Genomic DNA, 21,746 nt, shown 5'->3' on the forward strand with positions numbered 1-21,746 from the left:
AGGAAAGGAAAGGAAAGGAAAGGAAAGATAAGGAAAGGAAAGGAAAGGAAAGGAAAGGAAAGGAAAGGAAAGATAAGGAAAGGAAAGGAAAGGAAAGGAAAGGAAAGGAAAGGAAAGGAAAGGAAAGGAAAGGAAAGATAAGGAAAGGAAAGGAAAGGAAAGGAAAGGAAAGGAAAGGAAAGGAAAGGAAAGGAAAGGAAAGGAAAGATAAGGAAAGGAAAGGAAAGGAAAGGAAAGGAAAGGAAAAAGGAGAATTAAGGAAAGGAAAGGAAAGGAAAGGAAAGGAAAGGAAAGGAAAGGAAAGGAAAGGAAAGGAAAGGAAAGGAAAGGAAAGGGAAGAAGATTTCTGCCTCAACTAGTTGAAGATAAGTTTTAAACTGGTAAACGACCCAGTAACTGACATTTTCCCCTCAGATGTGAAATCTGGTTAAAGGAATCTTTGAGGAAAGCTCGGTTTTTTGATGCTAGTGAGCTTGCAGGCGTCAAAGAGCTGGACTAGGAATCCGCAGCACACGGAGCAGAAGTAAGCCGAGGTTTCCTCCAGCCGCCGTCCTATCTTGCAGCAGCAAAAGGCAGCTTTCAAACTCTGAGATGATTGAGCATCACCGTCTTATCATTTGGCCCATACCAAGAGCCTTAGCATGCTTAATTATCTTTTTTTATTAAACTTATCAGACTATAAAATACAAGTGAAAATAAAGACATTTGGGAAGGAAGGGAAACAGGAAGGTCAGGGGTAATGGGGGGGGGAGAAAAAAAAACCATTAACTTCCAAGTATTTTCGGCGCAGCAGAATAAAAGTAAATAACACGACAGCCTCGACTTTTTACTTTTTAGTATATACCAGCCAACAGAACAATCTAATCGGCAAACCCAAGAGTCGAGCAATTTCATTTTGCTCCGTCTCAAGCACAAAAGCTAGAAGAGGTTTCCGAGTAGCCACAAAATTGGATGGATTCTTTCCTTTGATGAAAGCAGTTAATTTGGCCAGCCCCGTCCGTTTTTTCAGCCATTCTTTCCATTTTTTGGCACAGAGAGCATTCTCGCCGCTGTCAACATAGATCACAAACTTCCAGGTTTTTTATTTCCTTGCTTAGCACTGTGTTATTCGGAGATACGTGGCTACCTCAAATCATTTAAACAAGCCGTGGTAATGACGAGTCCCTGAAATAGCGAGATGAGCAGCACATGAATTGAATACACGAATCGAAATAATTTTTTTTTAAAAAACAGACTCCACTGTAAGCCACAAATATTCGCACCCTGCAAATTATAGAAATTGACCTTTATTTAACACAATACTTAAGTTTCTTTTATTTTTGTTTTGATATAAAGTGACATTTTTAGTACAGAAAATTTACTGTTGGAACCGTAATGGTTTGCTTCAGTCGTACCGTAGTCCACCTCAAGCCCCTTTCCTTTTAAAAAAGAAAAAAAAAAATAGAACTGATGTCCCTCAACTTATAAACAACATTTGCACTCTGCGTGTATTATAACCTTTCTACATTTTTTTTCTTCCTTTCTCTGTGGTATTCAGTACTGCAAAATAGTATCTGTAAAACAGAAGGTATAATTTCTAACCAAGTGCTGCTTTTGAGTCATTGTGCAAGAAAATTCCCTTTTTTAAAAAAATTAATGAAAATAAAAAAAGGAAAAAAAAAATCTCAAAACTGGAAGGCAAGCCCACGGAACAAAAATCTATCTAATGAAATGTTAGGAACATGTTAGCCGCAAATGCAGCTCTAAACAAAACTTTTAGCAATCAAGGTACGGCACCTACAAAACACGACATGCAATTGTTTTACAAAGGAAAAATATAATAAAATGACGGTTGGGGGGGGGAGAAGAAAAGTCCTAATTTTTTTTTTAAAAAAAAAAAATAAAAATAAAAAAGCAAGAGAAGGGGGGGGGGAAAGCAATATACAGTAGAGATCGATACAGGCAAGAAATACAAATCCTAACAAATTAAAAAACAAAAGCGTACACCATGTTGTTGTTTTATTTTTCCAACAGTGGTAAAACTTAAACAGTTATAGATCCACCCTAGAAGCTCTCAGGTCCTTTAAAACTGAACTTGCTTCTAATTAAATAAAAATCCCTATGGCTATTTTACTCCAAGGACCAACTTTCACCAATGTTGTGTAAACTACCTACACAGGGTTAACATAAACAGCCTAGGCCAGAGGTAGGCAAGCTCGGCTCTTTTATGACTCGTGGACTTCAACTCCCAGAATTCCTGAGTCAGCCATGCTGAGGAGAAAGGGAGAGGTTTCCAAGCTGAACCATGTTGGCTCAGGAATTCTGGGAGTTGAAGTCCTGAAGTCATCAAGGGAGCCATAGTTCCCTCACGCTGGCTCAGGAATTCTGGGAGTTGAAGTTCACAATATCATCAAGGGAGCCATAGTTCCCTCACGCTGGCTCAGGAATTCTGGGAGTTGAAGTCCACGAGTCATAAAAGAGCCAAGGTTGCCTACCCCTCGCCTAGGCCTAGGCCGCTTTATGACTCGTGGACTTCAACTCCCAGAATTCCTGAGCCAGCCACTCTGAGGGGAAAGGGAGAGGTTTCCAAGCTGAGCCATGCTGGCTCAGGAATTCTGGGAGTTGAAGTCCACGAGTCATAAAAGAGCCAAGGTTGCCTACCCCTAGCCTAGGCCTAGGCCGCTTTATGACTCGTGGACTTCAACTCCCAGAATTCCTGAGCCAGCCACTCTGAGGGGAAAGGGAGAGGTTTCCAAGCTGAGCCATGCTGGCTCAGGAATTCTGGGAGTTGAAGTCCACGAGTCATAAAAGAGCCGAGGTTGCCTACCCCTGGCCTAGGCCTAACTTATAAGCCCTTTTTTTTTATTTATGGTTTGACGCAAAGTCCAAAACCAATTCTTAAGAGACAAAGGAGTACACAGCGTGAGATTTAAATACCAAAAAATTCATGCATAAAATAAATCAGTAACTTTGGACAAAGAACACTGGACACACACACACACACACACACACACACACACACACACACGAGTGGCCTGACCCATGGGGGTCTCTTTTCCCCCCATCAAGTACCTATAGAGAAAGCCCATTCCTCAAAATTCATGCATGCAATCCTGGCTGAAAACGGCTGCACACTTCCAGAAAAAAGAGAGTTCCTTCTCACACCGTTGTCAAGGGGTGTGTGTGTGTGTTGGGGGGCAGCTCAAAAAAAACAACACGATTGCTTGTTGTTTAAAAAAAATTCAAGTAAACACAAACCCAAAATATTGGGGAGCAGGGCAAAGGTTTTGTAAACGTTAACCTAAAGGATTTTTTTTTCCTTCTTCTTCTTCTTCTTCTTGCAGCATCGCAAAGTTTTGTTTTTTGCTTTGTTTTTTTCTGAAAAAAAGAACTGGATTTGATCATCCGTGGCGAGAAAAACATCGAAAGAATTCTGCTGTCGGCAACGGATCGCTGCCTTCCGAACACGGGTTGCAGATAACGTTGCGCGAGATGCTTTCCAACCTACCACACAGATACCCCCGTCGGCTGTTCGCGTAGGATCTGTTGCCGTCACAGCATTTCTTTTTCTTTTTTTCACAGCGTCCATCTATTGGGGGCCAGCAGGAATCCACAAGACTTTGTTCTGCTCTTGATCCACCGTGGTCATGATTTGAGTGCAAATGGCCGGAAGTGGTCCTCCTTGGACAATGCCTGGGGAAAGAATAGAATAGAATAGAATAGAATAGAATAGAATAGAATAGAATAGAATAGAATAGAATAGAATAGAATAGAATAGAATAGAATAGAATAGAATAGAATAGAATAGAATAGAATAGAAAATATGGAATGGAATGGAATGGAACGGAACGTAACAGAAGAGAAGAGAAGAGAAGAGAAGAGAAGAGAAGAGAAGAGAAGAGAAGAGAAGAGAAGAGAAGAGAAAATATGGAATAGAATATAATAGGATAGGATAGGATAGGATAGGATAGGATAGGATAGGATAGGATAGGATAGGATAGGATAGGATAGAAATATGGAATAAGGATAGAATAGAATAGAATAGAATAGAATAGAATAGAATAGAATAGAATAGAATAGAATAGAATAGAATAGAATAGAATAGAATAGAATAGAATAGAATAGAATAGAAATATGGAATAAGGATAGAATAGAATAGAATAGAATAGAATAGAATAGAATAGAATAGAATAGAATAGAATAGAATAGAATAGAATAGAATAGAATAGAATAGAATGGAATGGAATGGAATGGAATGGAATGGAATGGAATGGAATGGAATGGAATGGAATGGAATAGAATAATCAATCGGTAAACTACCTATACAGAAGCAGCACTCTAAGCTGCTATCCACTCCCTTGAAAAGAACAAATCAGCTAAAATCGGATGGGGAAAGAGTGTCTTATGCAACACTTTAATTCCGTGTATCTGAGTGTTTAACACAGCATCATATTCTCAGCACCTCATCAGCACCCTCCTGTAACAGCCACCCTGACTCCTGGGTTTTTAATAGAACATTTCCTAAGCGTCCCTCCGCGACCTTATTTTCAAAGTCCTCCGAATGGCTTAATTAGCTCTCCCAGAGATCAAAACACAGCAGGAGAAAAAGATAGGCAGGCAAATTAAATGGGAAAAAGAGATAAATTGTGGATGGCCAAATTTAAATAAATAATGAGCAGAAGCAAAATAAAAACAGTTATTATTATTGTCCTTGTTATTATTATTATCATTATTATTATCATCGTTATCATTATCGTTATCGTTGTTATTGTAGCGGCATGACAAAGTAGCAGCTGGTGCATTGGAAGATCTGCAAGAAATAACATTTGCCTGCAAGCAAGAACTGGTGGGATCATGTATTTTTTTATTATTATTATTTTAATTCCATTTATATCCCGCCCTTCTCCGAAGACTCAGGGCGGCTTACAAGCTTAGCAGTAGCCTTCATTCTATGTATATGCCTGCTTATTAGGGCTTTCACACAAACACCCCAAGCGGCATTATTACAAAGTCAGCTTAATTGCCCCCAACAATCTGGGTCCTCATTTTACCTACCTCGGAAGGATGGAAGGCTGAGTCAACCTTGAGCCTGGTGGGATGCGAACCTGCACTAATTGCAGGCAGCTGGTGTTACTTAAGGAGGCATTAGCCCACTGCTCCACCAAGGCTCTTATTAAAACAGAGAAAGTCATAGACAATGAAGAAGTTAAATTGCTCTGGGACTTCAGAATTCAAACAGACAAAGCACCTGCCATATAACACCCTGGTCTTAACAACTGTCACTAAGAAAGACAAAAATGTCTGGATAGTGGATGTGGCAGTGCATTGGAGAAGATGACAAAATACTGTAAAAAGACCTACAAATAGAAACAGAATGACTGTGGCAAAAAAAAGCAAAGGTAGTAGCAAGAAGAAAAAAAAGGGGCCTTGGGTGCAATCCCAAAACGACTGGAGCACCCCTTGAACACCATCATCGGCATTGACAAATTCGCCATCAGTCAATTGCAAAAGGCAGCCTTACTAGGAACTGCTTCCATCCTGCGACGAGATCTGTGATACCGTCAAACATCCACATCTGCCTATCCCGGGTCCTTGGGAAGGACTCGATAGGTAGACAAAAATGGCAAACTCAGTCCGAGCATTTGGCTGACTGTGCGATGAATAACAACAACCAAATTCCACAATGAAGACCCCCCCCCTTTTTTTCCCCCTCTTCTCACTGGGCTCTCTTCCTGGGAGCTTATTTTGAGCAACCGCGAGCGACAAAATTTGCACATTAAATTTAAATAGGGTTAGAAGGATGCGGTTGCAGAAAAACAAAGCCCTCAGTTTAGCAAGGGAGGAAGGGAGCAATAAACAGTGTATGTTTTGCTTCTCACCTAGGAAGCTTCATCAGTTGTGGCTGGATGTTGGGGTGTGTCTCTGTGTGTGTGCCAATGGAAGGATTGAATTTCTTTGCAGTCACCTGGTCATTAGTATTCTCTCTGAGAGTCATTGAGGCCACTTGGTTGCATCAGAGCGCAAACAGGGGTTTAAACTTTCTTGGGACTGCTGAATGACCGCGTTGTTGAGGAGGGCTATCCAAAATGTGCACTTCGCTATCCTCATTTTAAAAAAATAAAAAATAAAATGCACCTTTAAGACAACTATGACCCGGGCGACTGAGAATCTCCATCGACATGAATACCCAAAGCTTCAACAGGGGAGAGAGAAGTGGTTGGTCTGCTGCTGATGTCATTGTAAATTAATAATAATAATAATAATAATAATAATAATAATAATAATAATAATAATAATAATAATAATAATGATGATGATGATGTTGGAAGGGACCTTGGAGGTCATCTAGTCCAACCCCCTGGTCAGGCAGGAAACCTTATACCATTTCAGACAAATGGCTGTCCAGTCTCTTCTTAAAAACCTCCAGTGATGGAGCATTCACCACCTCTGGAGGCAGGTTGTTCCCCTGGTTAATTGTTCTAACTGCCAGCAAATTCTTCCTTAGTCCTAGGTTGCTTCTCTCCTTGGTTAGTTTCCATCTGTTGCTTCTTGTCCTGCCTTCAGGTGCTTTGGAGAATAGCTTGACTCCCTCTTCTTTGGGGCAGCCCCTGAGATATTGGAAGACTGCTATCATGTCAATTTTCAAAGGGGAGCGATGAAGTGGGTTGGGGGAGGGGGCAGCTGCCTGAAAAGCCTCTAGTTCCCACCACCAAGGGGGAGGAGGAAATCCTGCTTCGTTTGGTATCGTTTGTTTTCTTAAATACCAACCTGTGAAATACTTGCTGTATTCCTGTTCTATCTTCTGAGCCGTCTCAAATTGTTCTTTGGAATGTTTCTGTGTCACCTTGTCTTTCAAGAAGACGGGATCCTTTTGCTCCCTGGAAGACACAAATAGATGTACATATCCATCTCTATCTTATTAAATGCTCGGATTTCTTCCGGGGGAATCCAGGAAAGACCAAAGGGATTTAATAGCAAAAGCTGACATGAGGATGTGAGAGCAGAGCGCCATCTAGTGACCATGGAAGGAACAGCAAGACTTTCATCAATCACAATCTCCAAAGCAGTATCTGCTCTCAATAGAGAATAGAATAGAATAGGACAGAACAGAATAGAATAAATGCAGAATAGTAGAATATAATAGATGCAGAATAGAATAGAATAGAATAGAATAAATGCAGAATAGTAGAATAGAATAGATGCAGAATAGAATAGAATAAATGCAGAATAGAATAGATGCAGAATAGTAGAATAGAATAGAATAGAACAGAATAGAATAAATGCAGAATAGTAGAATATAATAGATGCAGAATAGAATAGAATAGAATAGAATAGAATAAATGCAGAATAGTAGAATAGAATAGATGCAGAATAGAATAGAATAGAATAAATGCAGAATAGATGCAGAATAGTAGAATAGAATAGAATAGAATAGAATAGAATAGAATAGAACAGAATAGAATAGAACAGAATAGAATAAATGCATAATAGTAGAATATAATAGATGCAGAATAGAATAGAATAGAACAGAACAGAATAGATGCAGAATAGTAGAATATAATAGATGCAGAATAGAATAGAATAGAATAGAATAGAATAGAATAGAATAGAATAGAATAGAATAGAATAGAATAGAATAGAATAGAATAGAATAGAATAGAATAGAATAGAATAGAATAGAATAAATGCAGAATAGTAGAATGGAATAGAATGGAATAGAATAGAATAGAATAGAATAGAATAGAATAGAATAGAATAGAATAGAATAGAATAGAATAGAATAGAATAGAATAGAATAGAATAGAATAGAATAGAATAGAATAGAATAAATGCAGAATAGAATAGATGCAGAATAGTAGAATAGAATAGAATAGAATAGAATAGAATAGAATAGAATAGAATAGAATAGAATAGAATAGAATAGAAGCCAGAATTCTCCAACCCCTAGGAACAGCAATAGCCCACAAAGCCACAGCCACACTCCACCAAGAATTATCCACAACCAAAGGTAAGCTACGGAAGGAGGCAAGAAACAAGGCAATCTACAAAATGAACTGCAACCATTGCAAAACCAATTCTATGTGGGACAAAAATCACGTCAATTCAAAACCAGGATCCACGAACACCGGCTGGCAGTCAAACGCCACAATGCCAAATCCGCAATCTCTGCCAATACCGACACCAAACAGCACCACTTTGCTTGGAGCAACACAAAAACCACCCGCCACGCTGCCACCCACCAGGCTCCTGAGTTCATCAAAGCCTGGCACTCCACCAGCAATTCCATCAACAGACAAATTGACCCACAACCAGCCTGCGAATCCCTCAGAATCCAAATCAACCGCGCAACCAACCCACGCAAGACCCCTTTCCCCCAACCAGCAGTTCACCTCCCAATGGCCCTGGTTTGATGTAACCTCCCCATCACAAGTCTCTCACTGATGACCCCTGACTCATCACAAGACCCATCACAGACCCTCACTCGACACAACCACACCTGAACCCGTTATAAACAGAAGAACACTGACATCCCTTCAACTCCGCTGAAGATGTTACCTATCCTGGTAATGAAACGTTCGGAAACCAACCCACAAGCTCGGAGAACGCACCTCCACCCTCATTCTCCACCCGAGCTACAGACAGTCGCCACTATTGCATACACTTAAATCTTTGCCCCCAAATCTAGCTTGCTTCGACGCACTCCGCCAGGATTTTGCTAGCTTCTGTCCCTTAGCAGCACTGCAGCTCTGCAAAGAATGGAAAAGGCCAGTTTGCTGGAACTTAATTCATCCTGGTTTGCAATTCCTGGGCTGAAGCCCCTTTCTCCCTTAGGTGTATTGCACAACATGAATCATGGACACCAGAGACGGAGCACTGATGAGGAGTGATCTTTGCACTCCCCCACCAAAGCTGACACACCCTTTCAGGTACATTTTCTTCCTTGTTCATAGCTTGACAATGGAATGGGAGGCAAAGGTGGGAAGGATGGTATCTAGGCAACCGAGGTGTCTTTGAGTGCCTGCAGAACCAAGGTCGCTAACCAGGTGCTTGATGGAAAAGTGGACTGTTTCCATAACAAAAAGAAATAATACTATTGGACAAAGTGAACACCCGGTGGGTGGGGACAAGGGAATCTCTTGTTTAACTAAGCAAGCCTTTGAGTGGGAAAACCAGAGCTGGTTTTGCTTCTTCTGTGCCAATGTAGATTTTCAGTAAAGTATTATCACTCTTGGTAAAATCATGTCCCAGGGGTTTCTTTTTCTGGAAATGCCAACCGGACAGTTGACATTACACCAGCTCTGGACACATGGAATTGACCGGCTCACTGCCTTCTAAGCATTTTGAGGTTGATGTCAAAAGGGATGGCCGTGGATCAGCTTGAAGGTCTTTCGGAAGGACTAAGAACTGGCAATATTTGCCACTGGAAGCGTTCTCTTTTACTATCATTTCACATAGCCACACTCTTTTTCGTTCACCTCTTATAAATGCTAAAGCAATGGAGCTTTTGGCCTGATTTCTCCTTCCTCCTTTTGAAACTCTTTCATGGATGGGAGAAGACCCAAGAAATTTCCATGGCTGTAGTCTTGGCTGAGAATTTGCAAAAATGTCTCCCCAAAGACAACAGCAAGCCACTTACACGTTGTGCTCCAAGCTCCCACATGGATACACCCATGCAGTTGGACAAAGTCAAGGTCAACACTAGGAAGACCCTTATTCTTTATGGGCAATGCTTTATCTGAACTAGGTTCATGTCGAGAGTTACATGTCCAAATGGGCACCTGAAATGTCTCCCATTCTGGCAAAGGTTTGTGACTGATTAGGCACGCTTCTTATTACATGTTGTAGACAACGAACACGAAAGCTCAGCTTAATTCAGTTGGCTTCCAGTGCAGCTTAACAGAGGGGATTGTTAGGAACAACCCCACACGCTGCACATGAATGCAAACCTTGCTTTTTTTTTTTAATCCAGGATTGGTGAGGAGAAGCAGAAAGATACTCCTGTCCCGTCCAAACTCTATGACTCCACACTTCACACTTACTTGATCTGCTTGGCATTTTTGTAGCGAACAAAGATGACTATTGGGTAGATGTGAATGCTGTGCAGTCGCTCAATGGCATGAGGTGCAATGTCCAAGAGACAGTGACAGTCCTAAGGAAGGAAGGAAGACAGGCCTCTGGTTGGTTGTTCAAAACACTATGACGATGCTCATTCAACAATTCTTAACAAAGAATCCTGCAAGGCTGACCACTATAATTAGCCCTATATTGTAGCAAAAGGTTGACTCAACAGGACCTTGCCTCTTGGTCTAAGCAAATCCAAAACCAAGCTATCTACCTCTACCTCTCCTCTCCCCCTTTCCTTCTCCCTCTCCTTTCTCTGTCCTCTCCCCTCCCCTCCCCTTCTCTCTCTCCCTTCCTCTCCCTCTCCTCTGCTCTCTTCTTTGCTTTCCTACTCCTGGATCCCAGAACTTAACCTAAAGAGACAGATTTACCAATAACCTAAGTTGTGATTGGACCACATCTGAACTGATGTAGCCGTTCCATCAAGATAGAACACGAAACACAGAATGAAAGAGTTGCAAGGGACCTTGGAAGTCCTCTAGTTCAACCCTCTGCTCAAGCAGGAAACCCCGTTATCATTTCGGAAAAGATGGCTGTCCAGCCTTTTCTTGAGCCGTGGTAGCACAGTGGTTAGAATACGGTACTGCCGGCTATTGCTGACTGCCGGCTGCCTGCAGTTCAGCAGTTCGATTCTCGCCGGCTCAAGGTTGACTCAGCCTTCCATCCTTCTGAGGTTGGTAAAATGAGGACCCAGATTGTTGGGGGCAATTTGCTGACTCTGTAAACTGCTTAGAGAGGGTTGTAAAGCACTGTGAAGCGGTATATAAGTCTAAGTGCTATTGCTAAGTTGGAAGGAAGGAAGGAAGGCAGGAAGGAAGGAAGGCAGGAAGGAAGGAAGGCAGGAAGGAAGGGAGGGAGGGAGGGAGGGCCGTGGTAACGCAGTGGTTAGAATACAATATTGCAGGCCAATTCTGCCAACTGCCAGCAGTTTGATCTTGACCAGCTCCAGGTTAACTCAGCCTTCCATCCTTCCAAGGTCAGTAAAATGAGGATTATTGGGGGGCAACAGGCTGACTCTGTGAATTGCTTAGAGAGGGCTCCAAAGCATCATGAAGCGGTCTGTAAGTCTAAGTGCTATTGCTATTGAATTCTTGGAAGATATTTACCTCTCTTATTTTGTTCTGCGCACATTGCCTATTTATTACAAGTGATTTTTCTTTAAAAAAAAATCTGAGTTTTGATTCACGTAGAAGTCATCGGCTTGGCTTCTGGGCCTCTACATTGCTCTAAGAATAGAAATGAATCTATCGGTACCACACAGAGCTCAAGTATCCTCTGGTTAGGGCTGTTTCTAGTTGAACATGTTGTGCAAGCAAAAGTCAACGACCACATCAATGGTTTGTTTTCACAGACTGAAGCCGCAATTCTCCGGTGGTTAGCACAATTAGAGAACGAAAATGCACGGGCTGCGGTTTCCTGCCTTGTGCCTTGCCCAAGTCTATAACTATTTTTACAGATGCAAAGTCAACAAGTTCTAAAATAAGGAAGGAGAATGAATCAGCCAAGAAGGGATCAAATATACCATTGTTCCTCGGTTCCCCTGCAAGACTAGTTGATTCTGGCTTGTTCAAGAAACCATGATTAAAACCAGCGGAGCTTTAGTCCAATGGGTTTGTTTTTAAACACTGGCATTTTGACACAGCTGAGAAGGAACTGCTTTTGTCGGAGTTCTAGAAGCTTCCGATCCTATCCTATTTCAAAACGTTTGGGACAATTTTTCCAGTCTCTTATTCGAGAAGCCCACAAGGTGTTAAACCCCCTGAAACATCTACAATTGTGTTCCTTTTTTTTCCTATCAAGAGGATAAGACTTGAAAGAAAAGCACCTTCTCGGTTATCTCCTTTATTGAAGCAACGGTTGTCACGTCGAAATGTCCACTCCTGCGTTTATAATCTATGAACAGACAGTCTTTCACGCCCCGTTCAATGGCTTGTTGCGAAGCTTTCATCACCTCTGTTTGGAAAACAAAAAACAAACAACGGTTTGTTCGGTTTTAGCCAAAACATGTTGATCTCACAGAAACACACGGGGCTTTTTCCCCCCTAACCCAGGTTTCACCATACATTAAGTTACAGAAGACAGATTCAAGCTTATACACAAGAATCTGATCAACTAAAGTTCAGCACTAAATTGCTGCACGGCGGAATTCAATAAGAACTTGGATTGTTTGTGGCAACGTCAAGACTCCATGCTTCTGACACATTTAACTCCACCCGCCAGCTCTGCCTGCTCTTCTCCTACATCATCTTTCTTAGGAGAGACTCTCCCAAGCAATGGACTTACCGAGAGGACATCTGCAAAATTTCCCTGGTGATTCTTTGACCAACATATCTTTCACGGCATCAAGTAGCGGCCCAAGGACAAGCAGCGGTCTCGGAGATGTGCAGTCTACCTTTTGGACTCGCTGATACGCCAGGCTTACAGCATCTGCAAAGAAAGAAGGCACTGCTTGCGTGTTGTCTTGTGTTCCTCCTGGTCATGTCATACACAAAAGCACCACAACAGGAAAAACAACAACTTGTTCTGTCTGAGGTCCGCTTCCCAGAAGGTAGTCACAACTCTGTTTTGTGCCAAGCCTGGGCCAGGTGCCCAATCCATCCAATCTTCTACCCTCTCAGGAAGAAACACAGCAAAAGAAACACACACAGAGACACAAATGGCTACCAGGAAATGAATGGCGAGGGATGGGCTGCACCTCACAAGACCGGGGAAAATATATTCGGAAAATGATTGGCTCAGCTCATTAGAAGGGTTTTAAGCTTAAAAAGAGGGGGCGGGTAACCAATCTTTAAGACTTAAATTCCAAGCACAAAACCCAAGACAACCAACCCAACGAGACAGAAAGTGATGGGATGGAAGAAAAACTCAAATGTAGGAGACATAGGAAGCATAACTTGGGTCAACCATAAAAAAGACGCAAAGGCCTACAGACAACAAATGCTCATAGTTTAGGGAACAAACAGGCTGAACATGAAGTACTAATACATGAATGTAATTATTATATATTTCAAATTACCAAAACGTGGTGGGAAGAAGGACCTTCTCTTTCAAAGGTACTGTGCGTTGTCCTTCTAATTTGCCAAGTGCACAAAGGAAGCAGACCGGAAGTTGTGTTTATGTGTTGACTGATCTCTCTTGAAGAACATCATGGAACCACAAACCGTGAAGACTTAGCCTTCGTCTTATTGGCAGCATTTGCTATAAACCCAGTGACTAGGAAGTCTGACATCAATAACCTGGTCTGACCTCCAAGCTTGGCAATTTGGTTGCAAACGTTTCGACACCATTTGAGGTGACATCGTCAGCGCGCTTTGCATTGTGCTCATCTGTCAAAGCACTGGCCTTTAAATACCTTTTTAGCACCCGAACAAACAACACAGATGCTAATTTGCATCACACAGAGGGTACTTAACACCAAAGACTGTGGCCCAGCAACAACAACCAGCCAATCAAGCAGTCCGAAATCAGACCAGAAATATATAAACAAATAACATTCGTACCAATTTGCATCACCTAAAAAGGTATTTAAAGGCCAGTGCTCTGACAGACGAGCACAATTCAAAGCGCACTGATGATGTCCCACCGAATGGTGATGAAACGTTTGGAACCAAATTGCCAAGCTTGGAGATCAACCCAACAGCCCAACTACCAACCCGGGCTACTAATACTCAAACAAATTTCAATCAGTAACCTGGTTACAAAACATCAAGAAAATTTAAGACTACCATGGAGACTCAAGCTACTGTCCTATTTTGAATCCAAAGCACACTAGTGTTGGTGTCATCTTTCCACTACAGCCCTGATCGGTCTGGAACGAGAGCAAAGCGTCCCTTTCAAATTTTGCTACACGCCGTGTATTCTTAGCACAAAACAAAGCTCTCGTATCATCTTACTTTGCCTGATTCCCTTCTCTCTCCTCCTTCTGCATCTGCAATCCGCAGAATCTGAGCAGAGAAATCTCTTTCGGCATTTGCAAGAGCCGGAGATTAAACGCAACCATCAGGCGAGGACAAATGCCTTGCGGAAGTGAAACGAATCCTGTTATTTCTAAGGCACCAAGTACTTTCTTTGCTAAGGCAAATTTAAGCTGTTTCGCAGAGACTACGGCATACAGAAGCAACTGAACATGTTAGGAAAAGTGCAAAAAGTAAGATCGCTTGTAGGAAAGTTACTAGGATAAAGGGTTATGGCCTACACAAATCTGTTATTTAGAAAATAATAATTTCTTTTTTAAGACTGAAATTCGGTTATGGACCCCTAACTGGACAGATTAAAAAGCCCCTCCAGAACTCTAGCTATGCCTTTTCGATTGTGCAGCCTCCTTCTGCATTTGCAGTGCACAAAGCTTGAGTAGACAAGTCCTACGGATGGTTCTGCCCTGTTTTAATTGAATGCAGTGGTCACTTGCCATCCAGGAAAGGAATGGAGTCATTGCTGATGGTGTCGAGGGCCAGCAAATCTTTGCCGTCTTTGGACCCGCTGCGCTTGTGTTTGTGCTTCCTTCTGAAGAAGGACCTGCGAGCCGCAGCCGACGAAGTCTTTGAGGAACTGCTCTCGTCTTTGGCCTCGGACATGCTGTGTCTCCGGTAGAATTCCTGTTCCATTCTGCAAGGAAACGGTTGGGGAAGAGTCAGGCAGTTGGTGGAAGAAAGGCCAGCCAGAGAATTCCTCAAGAAAAGAGTTGGTTGTAAGAAAAAGGTAGTCCCTGGCTTACGGCCACAACTGAGCCCTAAGTGGGACATTTGTTAAGTGAAGTTTGCCCCATTTCATGACCTTCCTTGGCCACATTTTCTTCATTCAATCAATGCGGTTGTTAAGTTAGTAACGTGGGTGTGAAGTCAATCAGGCCTCCCCATTGATGCTGCTTGTCAGGAGGTCACAAAGGTTGACCACATGACCCTGGGACACTGCATAACCGCCATAAATATGGACCAGTTCTCAAGTGTCCGAATGTTGATCCAACTCCATGCCTTAAAACAGGGGTCCCCAACCTATGGGCCACGCCCTGGGACTGGGCCACAGGCTCTTGGCCAGCGGGCCCCAGAAATGGCTGGCCGGTCTGTGCACACATGGGCGTGCATCCCCTCCAGTCCCGTTTGCATATGTGCACGGGTGCGAATGGGGCCGCTAGCCACCCTAGGGGGTACGTGGCCGTTCACCCATGTGCACAGCACCAGCTCATGCTGCATGCACCAATGGGGCCTCTAGTGCCTTGCCAGTGAGCATGGCCCCATTTGTGTGCGTGCACCAGTTTGGAAGCTGCTCTCCTTCTCTCCGAGCTTGGAAAGGTTGCAGACCTCTGCCTTAAAAGACTTGGGGGGGGAGGAAGCCCCCTATTTTCTTTTCCCAGGTTCCTCTCGAATGGGGACACTGCAACCGTCGTCAATACGAATCTTTTCCCAAGCATCTGAATTTTTATCACGTGACCCCCTGGGGATGCTGCAAGGGTCATCAGTGTGAAAAAATGGTCGTAAGTCCCTTTTTTTTCCAGTCCTGTTGTAACTTCAAACGGTCGCTAAATGGAGGGTCAAGGATTCCATTTGTAAACTGGTCCACCACTCGCACCAACTCCCAGATGCCTTTTTTATGCGACTTTTAAAATTATATTCTGCTGGAATCTCTGAGGGCTTTAGAAGGGTGAAGATTAGGAACGCGGGCCCAGGTTATAGGAGATATACGACAGTCTAATGGGGTATAGATTTTTTCTGACTGGCAAGCTATTAAAATGCCAAAATAAGGAGGGGTTTTTTTTTTGCTTTGCTGCCACGATGAGCTGTTCCCAGGAAGACCTTGTGTCTTGTCTCCTCTTGAATGCCATCGATGGCTTGAATTGGTCTTTTGAGTGTAAGTAGCTGTTTTAAGAATTGCTTTATTGCCCTATCCAGTCTCGCTTTTGTACTCTTTGTATGCCCAGTTAAGGGCTTTCTTGACTTCTACGCAATCCTCATCAAACCATAGTTTGGAGGTGGTACAGGACCTCTTAGCAAAGAAATTTCGGTCACATGCTAATCATGGTTGTAGCTCATAAACTAAACTTTTATATAGTTCTGATAAGTCTTTGAGTCGGGTTGGCCGATATAAAGGCTGGGCGGATATTTTTTTTTTTTTTTGCAAATTATCCTCCGTTAAAGGGCTGGATTCGCCAGAAACAAAATAATGTGGGCCAATGTTTCTGGACAACCTCTTCGCTTATCTCGGCTGCCTGCACTAACTGTCCTTTTGCGTCGCCTGCAGCAACCAAGGGCATTATAGCTTTCAGGGCGAGTAGGGGCCGACCGTGAGTCTCACCCAACGACAAATATTGTGCAAAGATTGGCGGGAGGCAGGAAACCATTAAAGTGCGGATAGTCCTCCTAAACTTACAAAAGTTCATTGAATGACCGTTCCAAGTGACTTATGTCCATTTTTCACACTCACCACCACAGCAGCATCCTCAGGGCCACGTGATCAAAATTGGAACACTTGGCAACCCACTCACCTTTATGACGGTCATAGTGTCCTGGGGTCATGTGATCCCCTTTTGTGACTTTCCGACAAGCAAGGAAGATTGTAAAATGGGGCAAACTTAACAAATGTCTCACTTAGGAAAATAAATTTTGGTCTCCACTGTCGAGGACTGACTAGCTCTAGATTTTTCCTCTTCTACCTGAGTACATTTTCATCCAGACAGGACCAAAACGCAGCACCCTCCGTCTAATTCTGCAACAATTCCTGTGTCGTCGTGTTTTTTTTTAAGGACACTGATTGTGTGGCATCATCGATCTAGTAATTCCCGGAATCATAAAAAAGGCCCAGAGCTGCAATGGGTGGGTCCCCAAAGGAAAGATCTGATGTGGCATGAAGACCAAAAAGGGCAAATTGGGCAGCCTAGAATAAGACACGCTGGTAGCCGATTTAAATGCCATGAAGTCAAACTTTTAATTGAAGCCAGGTGACCACTTTCACCCCTCGTTCTCAAAATTCCTGATCTTTGAGAAAAACAACAACCCAACATTAATTTAGGGGATTAAAAGAAGGACGGTGTCCCAACCTCAGGATCCAAATTAAGCTCAGATGCCACAACATGATTAGGGGAGATGCTGGTTTGGCTTTTTGTCTGAATCATTTTATTTATTTTATTTATTTATTTTAATCCCATTTATATCCCGCCCTTCTCCGAAGACTCAGGGCGGCTTACAATTTAAGCACAAACCAATGTGCTTAGCAATAGCCTTCATTCTATGTATATGCCTGCTTATTAGGGCTTTTGCCCCCCCCCAAGCGGCATTATTACAAAGTCAGCTTAATTGCCCCCAACAATCTGGGTCCTCATTTTACCTACCTCGGAAGGATGGAAGGCTGAGTCAACCTTGAGCCTGGTGGGACTCGAACCTGCACTAATTGCAGGCAGCTGGTGTTACTTAAGGAGGCATTAGCCCACTGCTCCACCAAGGCTCAGAACATAAAAAGTCCGTTCCATTTTTAGCTGGGGAGAAATTGCCAATGCCACCAGCATGCCTGACTTCTACCTCTTTCTCCCAGCCGTGGCGGGGAAGCGGAGAGGGCCTGTCCCAACTAAGTTGTGAAGCCTAAAAGGCTTGAGTTTATTTTTACTTCCTTCAAATAGCTTTATTCTGGCAAGGCCTTAAATCCCATTGAAATCTCCAGGATGGAATTACATGTATTTGCTGGGGATCTGTCCTCTTTCCAGCTTCTGAGCGTTTTCATCCAGCTGCCAAGCCATCCAACAGCCGAAGTTCCCTTGGGGCAGGGTGTCATCAACATACAAAATGTCATCCTTTTTGAAACTCAAGTCCTGCTTGACTTCTGCTAGTCGGTCGTAGAGGGCCCTGCAAGGAGAGGGAGACAGACGACCGCATAGCCTTTTCAGACTATTCCAGATGTTATAGGACAAAAACCAAGGACCTTCTGTTTGGCAGGTATCCCAATAGCCATCTCTGCCGACTTGGAGAAACAAAAGTGACCTTCAACGTACAGAAGTGTGAGATTTAGACAGAGATTTACTTTGGGCCATGGGGGGGGGGAGGGACATCATAGTTAAATTTGGTATGTTATGAGCCAAGACTATATTGGTTTGTAATCAAGGACAGAAGCAACCTAGAATTAGGGAGAAATTTCCTGACTGTTACAACAATTAATCAGTGGAACAGCTTGCCTCGAAAATTTGTGAATACTCCAGCACTGGTGGTTTTTAAGAAGAGACTGGACAAGCATTTGTCTGAAATGGTGTAAGGTTTCCTGCCTGAGCAGGGGGTTGGACTAGAAGACCTCCAAGGTCCCTTCCAATTCTGTTATTCTATTAATTAACCAGTGGAACAACCTGCCTCCAGAAGTTGTGGGTGCTCCAACACTGGAGGCTTTTAAGAAGAGATTGGACAAGCATTTGTCTGAAATGGTGTAGGGTTTCCTGCCTGAGCAGGGGGTTGGACTAGAAGATCTCCAAGGTCCCTTCTAATTCTGCTATTTTGCTATTGTATTTGTAAATCCCACAATATTTTAACCTGCTCATTTTCAAATACTTTTTCATCTTGGTATTCCTACCAATGCTTCATAACTGGCACATGACGATTTTTACAAATGGTCCAGTGAAACATTTTGGCGACTTTTATGATGTTGCTTTTAATCAATCTGTGTCACCTCTACTTGTACGAGCTGAGTATTATTGTTATTGTGGTTGGTGGCACACTCAGCCAGAATTTTTTTTTTAACTTAGCAGCATCTTCGTCTTGGAAAAGGTTTCCAAGCTCCTGTTCTATGGAGGTTGTCAGCCACCCAGATCCTGGTTGTCCCAAAGTGGCTTTTATTTTAAAGGCAACTGATTTTTCATTAAAATGTTTTGCTTCTCATCCAAGATGCTTCTGCAGAAATGAAGAAGCTTCTTGGATGAGAAACAAAGAAAAATCAGATGGTCCAGCTGCCTTTAAAACAAAAGGCAACTTTTGGATTTCAAGCTGCGTTCCCCATCACGTTTTTGGGACTGGATCCCTTAATCTTTTCAATTTCAGATGGCCCTTTCTTTTCCAACTGAAATAAGTGGGAGAGCAAACCCTGACTCAGAACTGTTGGGGGAAAAATGAAGGGAGAACTTGAAATATTAAGGGGAAGAAAACCTTGAAAAAACATTCAAGAAATTCAAAAGGACATTGTAAAAAATGTCCCTGCTTCAAAAATATTGTTTAGACATATACAACGTATTTTATTTTTCCTTACTTCTGTCTTCAAGTTTCAGTTTAATATCACTAATATTGAGTTTAATTAGTGACATGAGTTCAATGTCACTAATATTCAAAAACCTTTCTTTCTGCACTTTGCAGGTAATTCAGGAAACCGAAATAACAGCGGACAATGAAATATGAGATTACCACCAATGCAGTTTGGTTTAATCAACTCGAATATTTAATATTACTTAAGTCGGCCATTAAGTCACCTTCCCATTATAGCACCGAGTTCTTCACATGTGCAAATATTCCTATGAAGTTGTAGTAGCAATGTGGCTGAGTTTTCTGCAGTACACCAGGAAGGAAAGCTTGTGTGCATAAACAGCCCATAATAGCTGACAAAACCACTAGACGAATTTTTAAGTACCTGACGTAGAAACCGTCTCCAGGTAAATCTTTAATCCTGTTGAATTCTTCAATTCTGTACTGAGCTTTTATCCTGACAGTGTCACCCGGTTTGAGCATTTCAAGGTAAGCTTCCTCTGCTGTTTTATTTCGCATGTCAACGGATCCGTACTGTTAAAAAGACACCACAAAACAATAAAACAATGCCACGTGTTGAAGTGTTGCTGATGGAACTTCATTACCAGCCAAAATTGGTATTTAATACTAAATCCTGTCAGGTGGCCTAAAGTGCCACCGAGTCTCAGCTCCAACGTTTCTGATCTCAAGCGTGCAGCTTCTCACCCAGCCTATTGTATCTCAAGTGTGTTCATCGAGATTACTCCTCTAAGTAACGTCTTCAGTCAAAATGAAAAAAATTGGGTCGGCAGAGAGCCCGCGAGTTGTTGGAAAGAACCGACTCTTGACCTGCAGACTGCAGGGGGGTTTTCTCCCCCAAATGAAAGCATCTTGTAAACGAAGGCTCAATCATCCAGGCCCAAAGTGTACGTTTTTTTGGATAACAAAATGTCTCAGCTTTAATAAACTTTGGTCCAGTTGCATTGATTTAACCTTTTTTTTATTTATCCTTTTGGCCTGGATCATTGATTACCCAAATTTTCATTTTGACTGAAGAAGTTACCTGGGTGGGTCATTGAAAGCTCTCAGTTTTAATAAACGTTGGTCCAGTTGCCGCGATTTAACCTTTCCAGATATCCAAATCCCATCACTCTTGTCAGTGTGGCTAAGGATTATGATCGACAAAGTTCTAGAGAGGATCCATAATGTTTCCTTAACTTTTCCCCGCGATCCCTGGTAAATTTTGGTCCGGCTGCCGTGATTTAACCCAGGGGTAGGCAACCTTGGCTGTTTTATGACTCGTGGACTTCAACACCCAGAATTCCTGAGCCAGCATGGCTCAGCTTGGAAAACTCTCCCTTTCCCCTCAGCATGGCTGGCTCAGGAATTCTGGGAGTTGAAATCCACGAGTCATAAAGCGGCCTAGGCCAGGGGTAGGCCACCTTGGCTGTTTTATGACTCGTGGACTTCAACACCCAGAATTCCTGAGCCAGCCATGCTGAGGGGAAAGGGAGAGGTTTCCAAGCTGAGCCATGCCTGCTCAGGAATTCTGGGAGTTGAAGTCCACCAGTCATGAAGGGGCCAAGGTGGCCTACCCCTGATTTAACCTTTTGAGATACTCAGAAATAGTCTAAACTGGGGATAAAAAAAAAAACGACTCCCAAATTTGTGCTATGCGACCTAATTCACACCACCGCCCTCTTTTTCATGGTACCTGGAACTTCTTGGTCTTCTTCTTCTTCTGATGTGGACAACGTACCTCCATTATTAGATCTCCTGGCATCAGACCTTCAGGTCCTTTGGCTGGGCTGTCATCTTCAAGATCAGAGACAAATATTCCATGGATGTTCCCACCACCGATTTGGATTCCGAGCTCCGCCTGAGCTTTCTTGACGTTGACCGTTCTGGGTTCAGGTGTCCTTTTAATCGTGTCAGCAGAACTCCTTTTAACAAGAGACAAGAGTGAAGGCCTCTCAGTCAAACTGACCCCTCACCCATCCTGGGAGGAAAGGGATAAAGGTGAAAGGATGCTGCAGCGGTGGACTTTGGCAGCCTCGGGACAGGGATGAAAATGTTCCCCACTCAACATTTGGACGCCAGGATCCACGTGGAAACTCAACTCTTTGTCCCTTGCCCAGAAATTTCAAAAAAAATTCAAGCGTCCTTTGAGAGAGAGAGAGGAGAGAGAAGGACAGAGAGAGAGAGAGAAGAAGAGAGAGAGAGGAGAGAGAGAGAGAGAGAAGGAGAGAAAGAAACAGAGATAGAGAGGAGAGAGAGAGAAGGGGAGAGAAAAAGAAGGCAAGAGAGAGAAGAGAGAAAGAGGAGAAAGAGAGAAGGAGAGAAAGAAGAGAGAGAAGGAGAGAGAGAAACGAGAGAGAGGAGAGAGAGAGAAGGAGAGGGAGAGAGAGGAAAGAAAAAGGGCGAGAGAGGAGAGAGAAAAGAAAGGAGAAAGAGAAGAAGAGAGAG

General features: G+C 42.8%; 1 protein-coding gene across 4 annotated transcripts in view; it reads right to left on the reverse strand.

Moving 5' to 3' along the window:
• Positions 1–3,487: 3,487 nt before the first annotated feature.
• Positions 3,488–21,746, reverse strand: part of DLG5 (discs large MAGUK scaffold protein 5) — a 93,538-nt gene continuing 75,279 nt past the window's right edge. For all 4 annotated transcript variants that reach the window (XM_081329714.1, XM_081329713.1, XM_081329712.1 and 1 more), the window contains 9 exons: positions 21,040–21,223; positions 19,687–19,835; positions 17,760–17,930; positions 14,510–14,706; positions 12,385–12,528; positions 11,927–12,054; positions 10,020–10,129; positions 6,748–6,857; positions 3,488–3,672 (listed from right to left, as the gene is read on the reverse strand). In XM_081329714.1, the coding sequence (XP_081185840.1) occupies positions 3,569–3,672; positions 6,748–6,857; positions 10,020–10,129; positions 11,927–12,054; positions 12,385–12,528; positions 14,510–14,706; positions 17,760–17,930; positions 19,687–19,835; positions 21,040–21,223 (1,297 nt within the window). In that variant the 3' untranslated portion in view covers positions 3,488–3,568. The remainder of the gene's footprint in view (positions 3,673–6,747; positions 6,858–10,019; positions 10,130–11,926; positions 12,055–12,384; positions 12,529–14,509; positions 14,707–17,759; positions 17,931–19,686; positions 19,836–21,039; positions 21,224–21,746) is intronic.

The sequence above is a fragment of the Vipera berus genome (genome assembly GCF_964194415.1).
Source record: "Vipera berus genome assembly, chromosome: 5".
NCBI lineage: Eukaryota > Metazoa > Chordata > Lepidosauria > Squamata > Viperidae > Vipera > Vipera berus.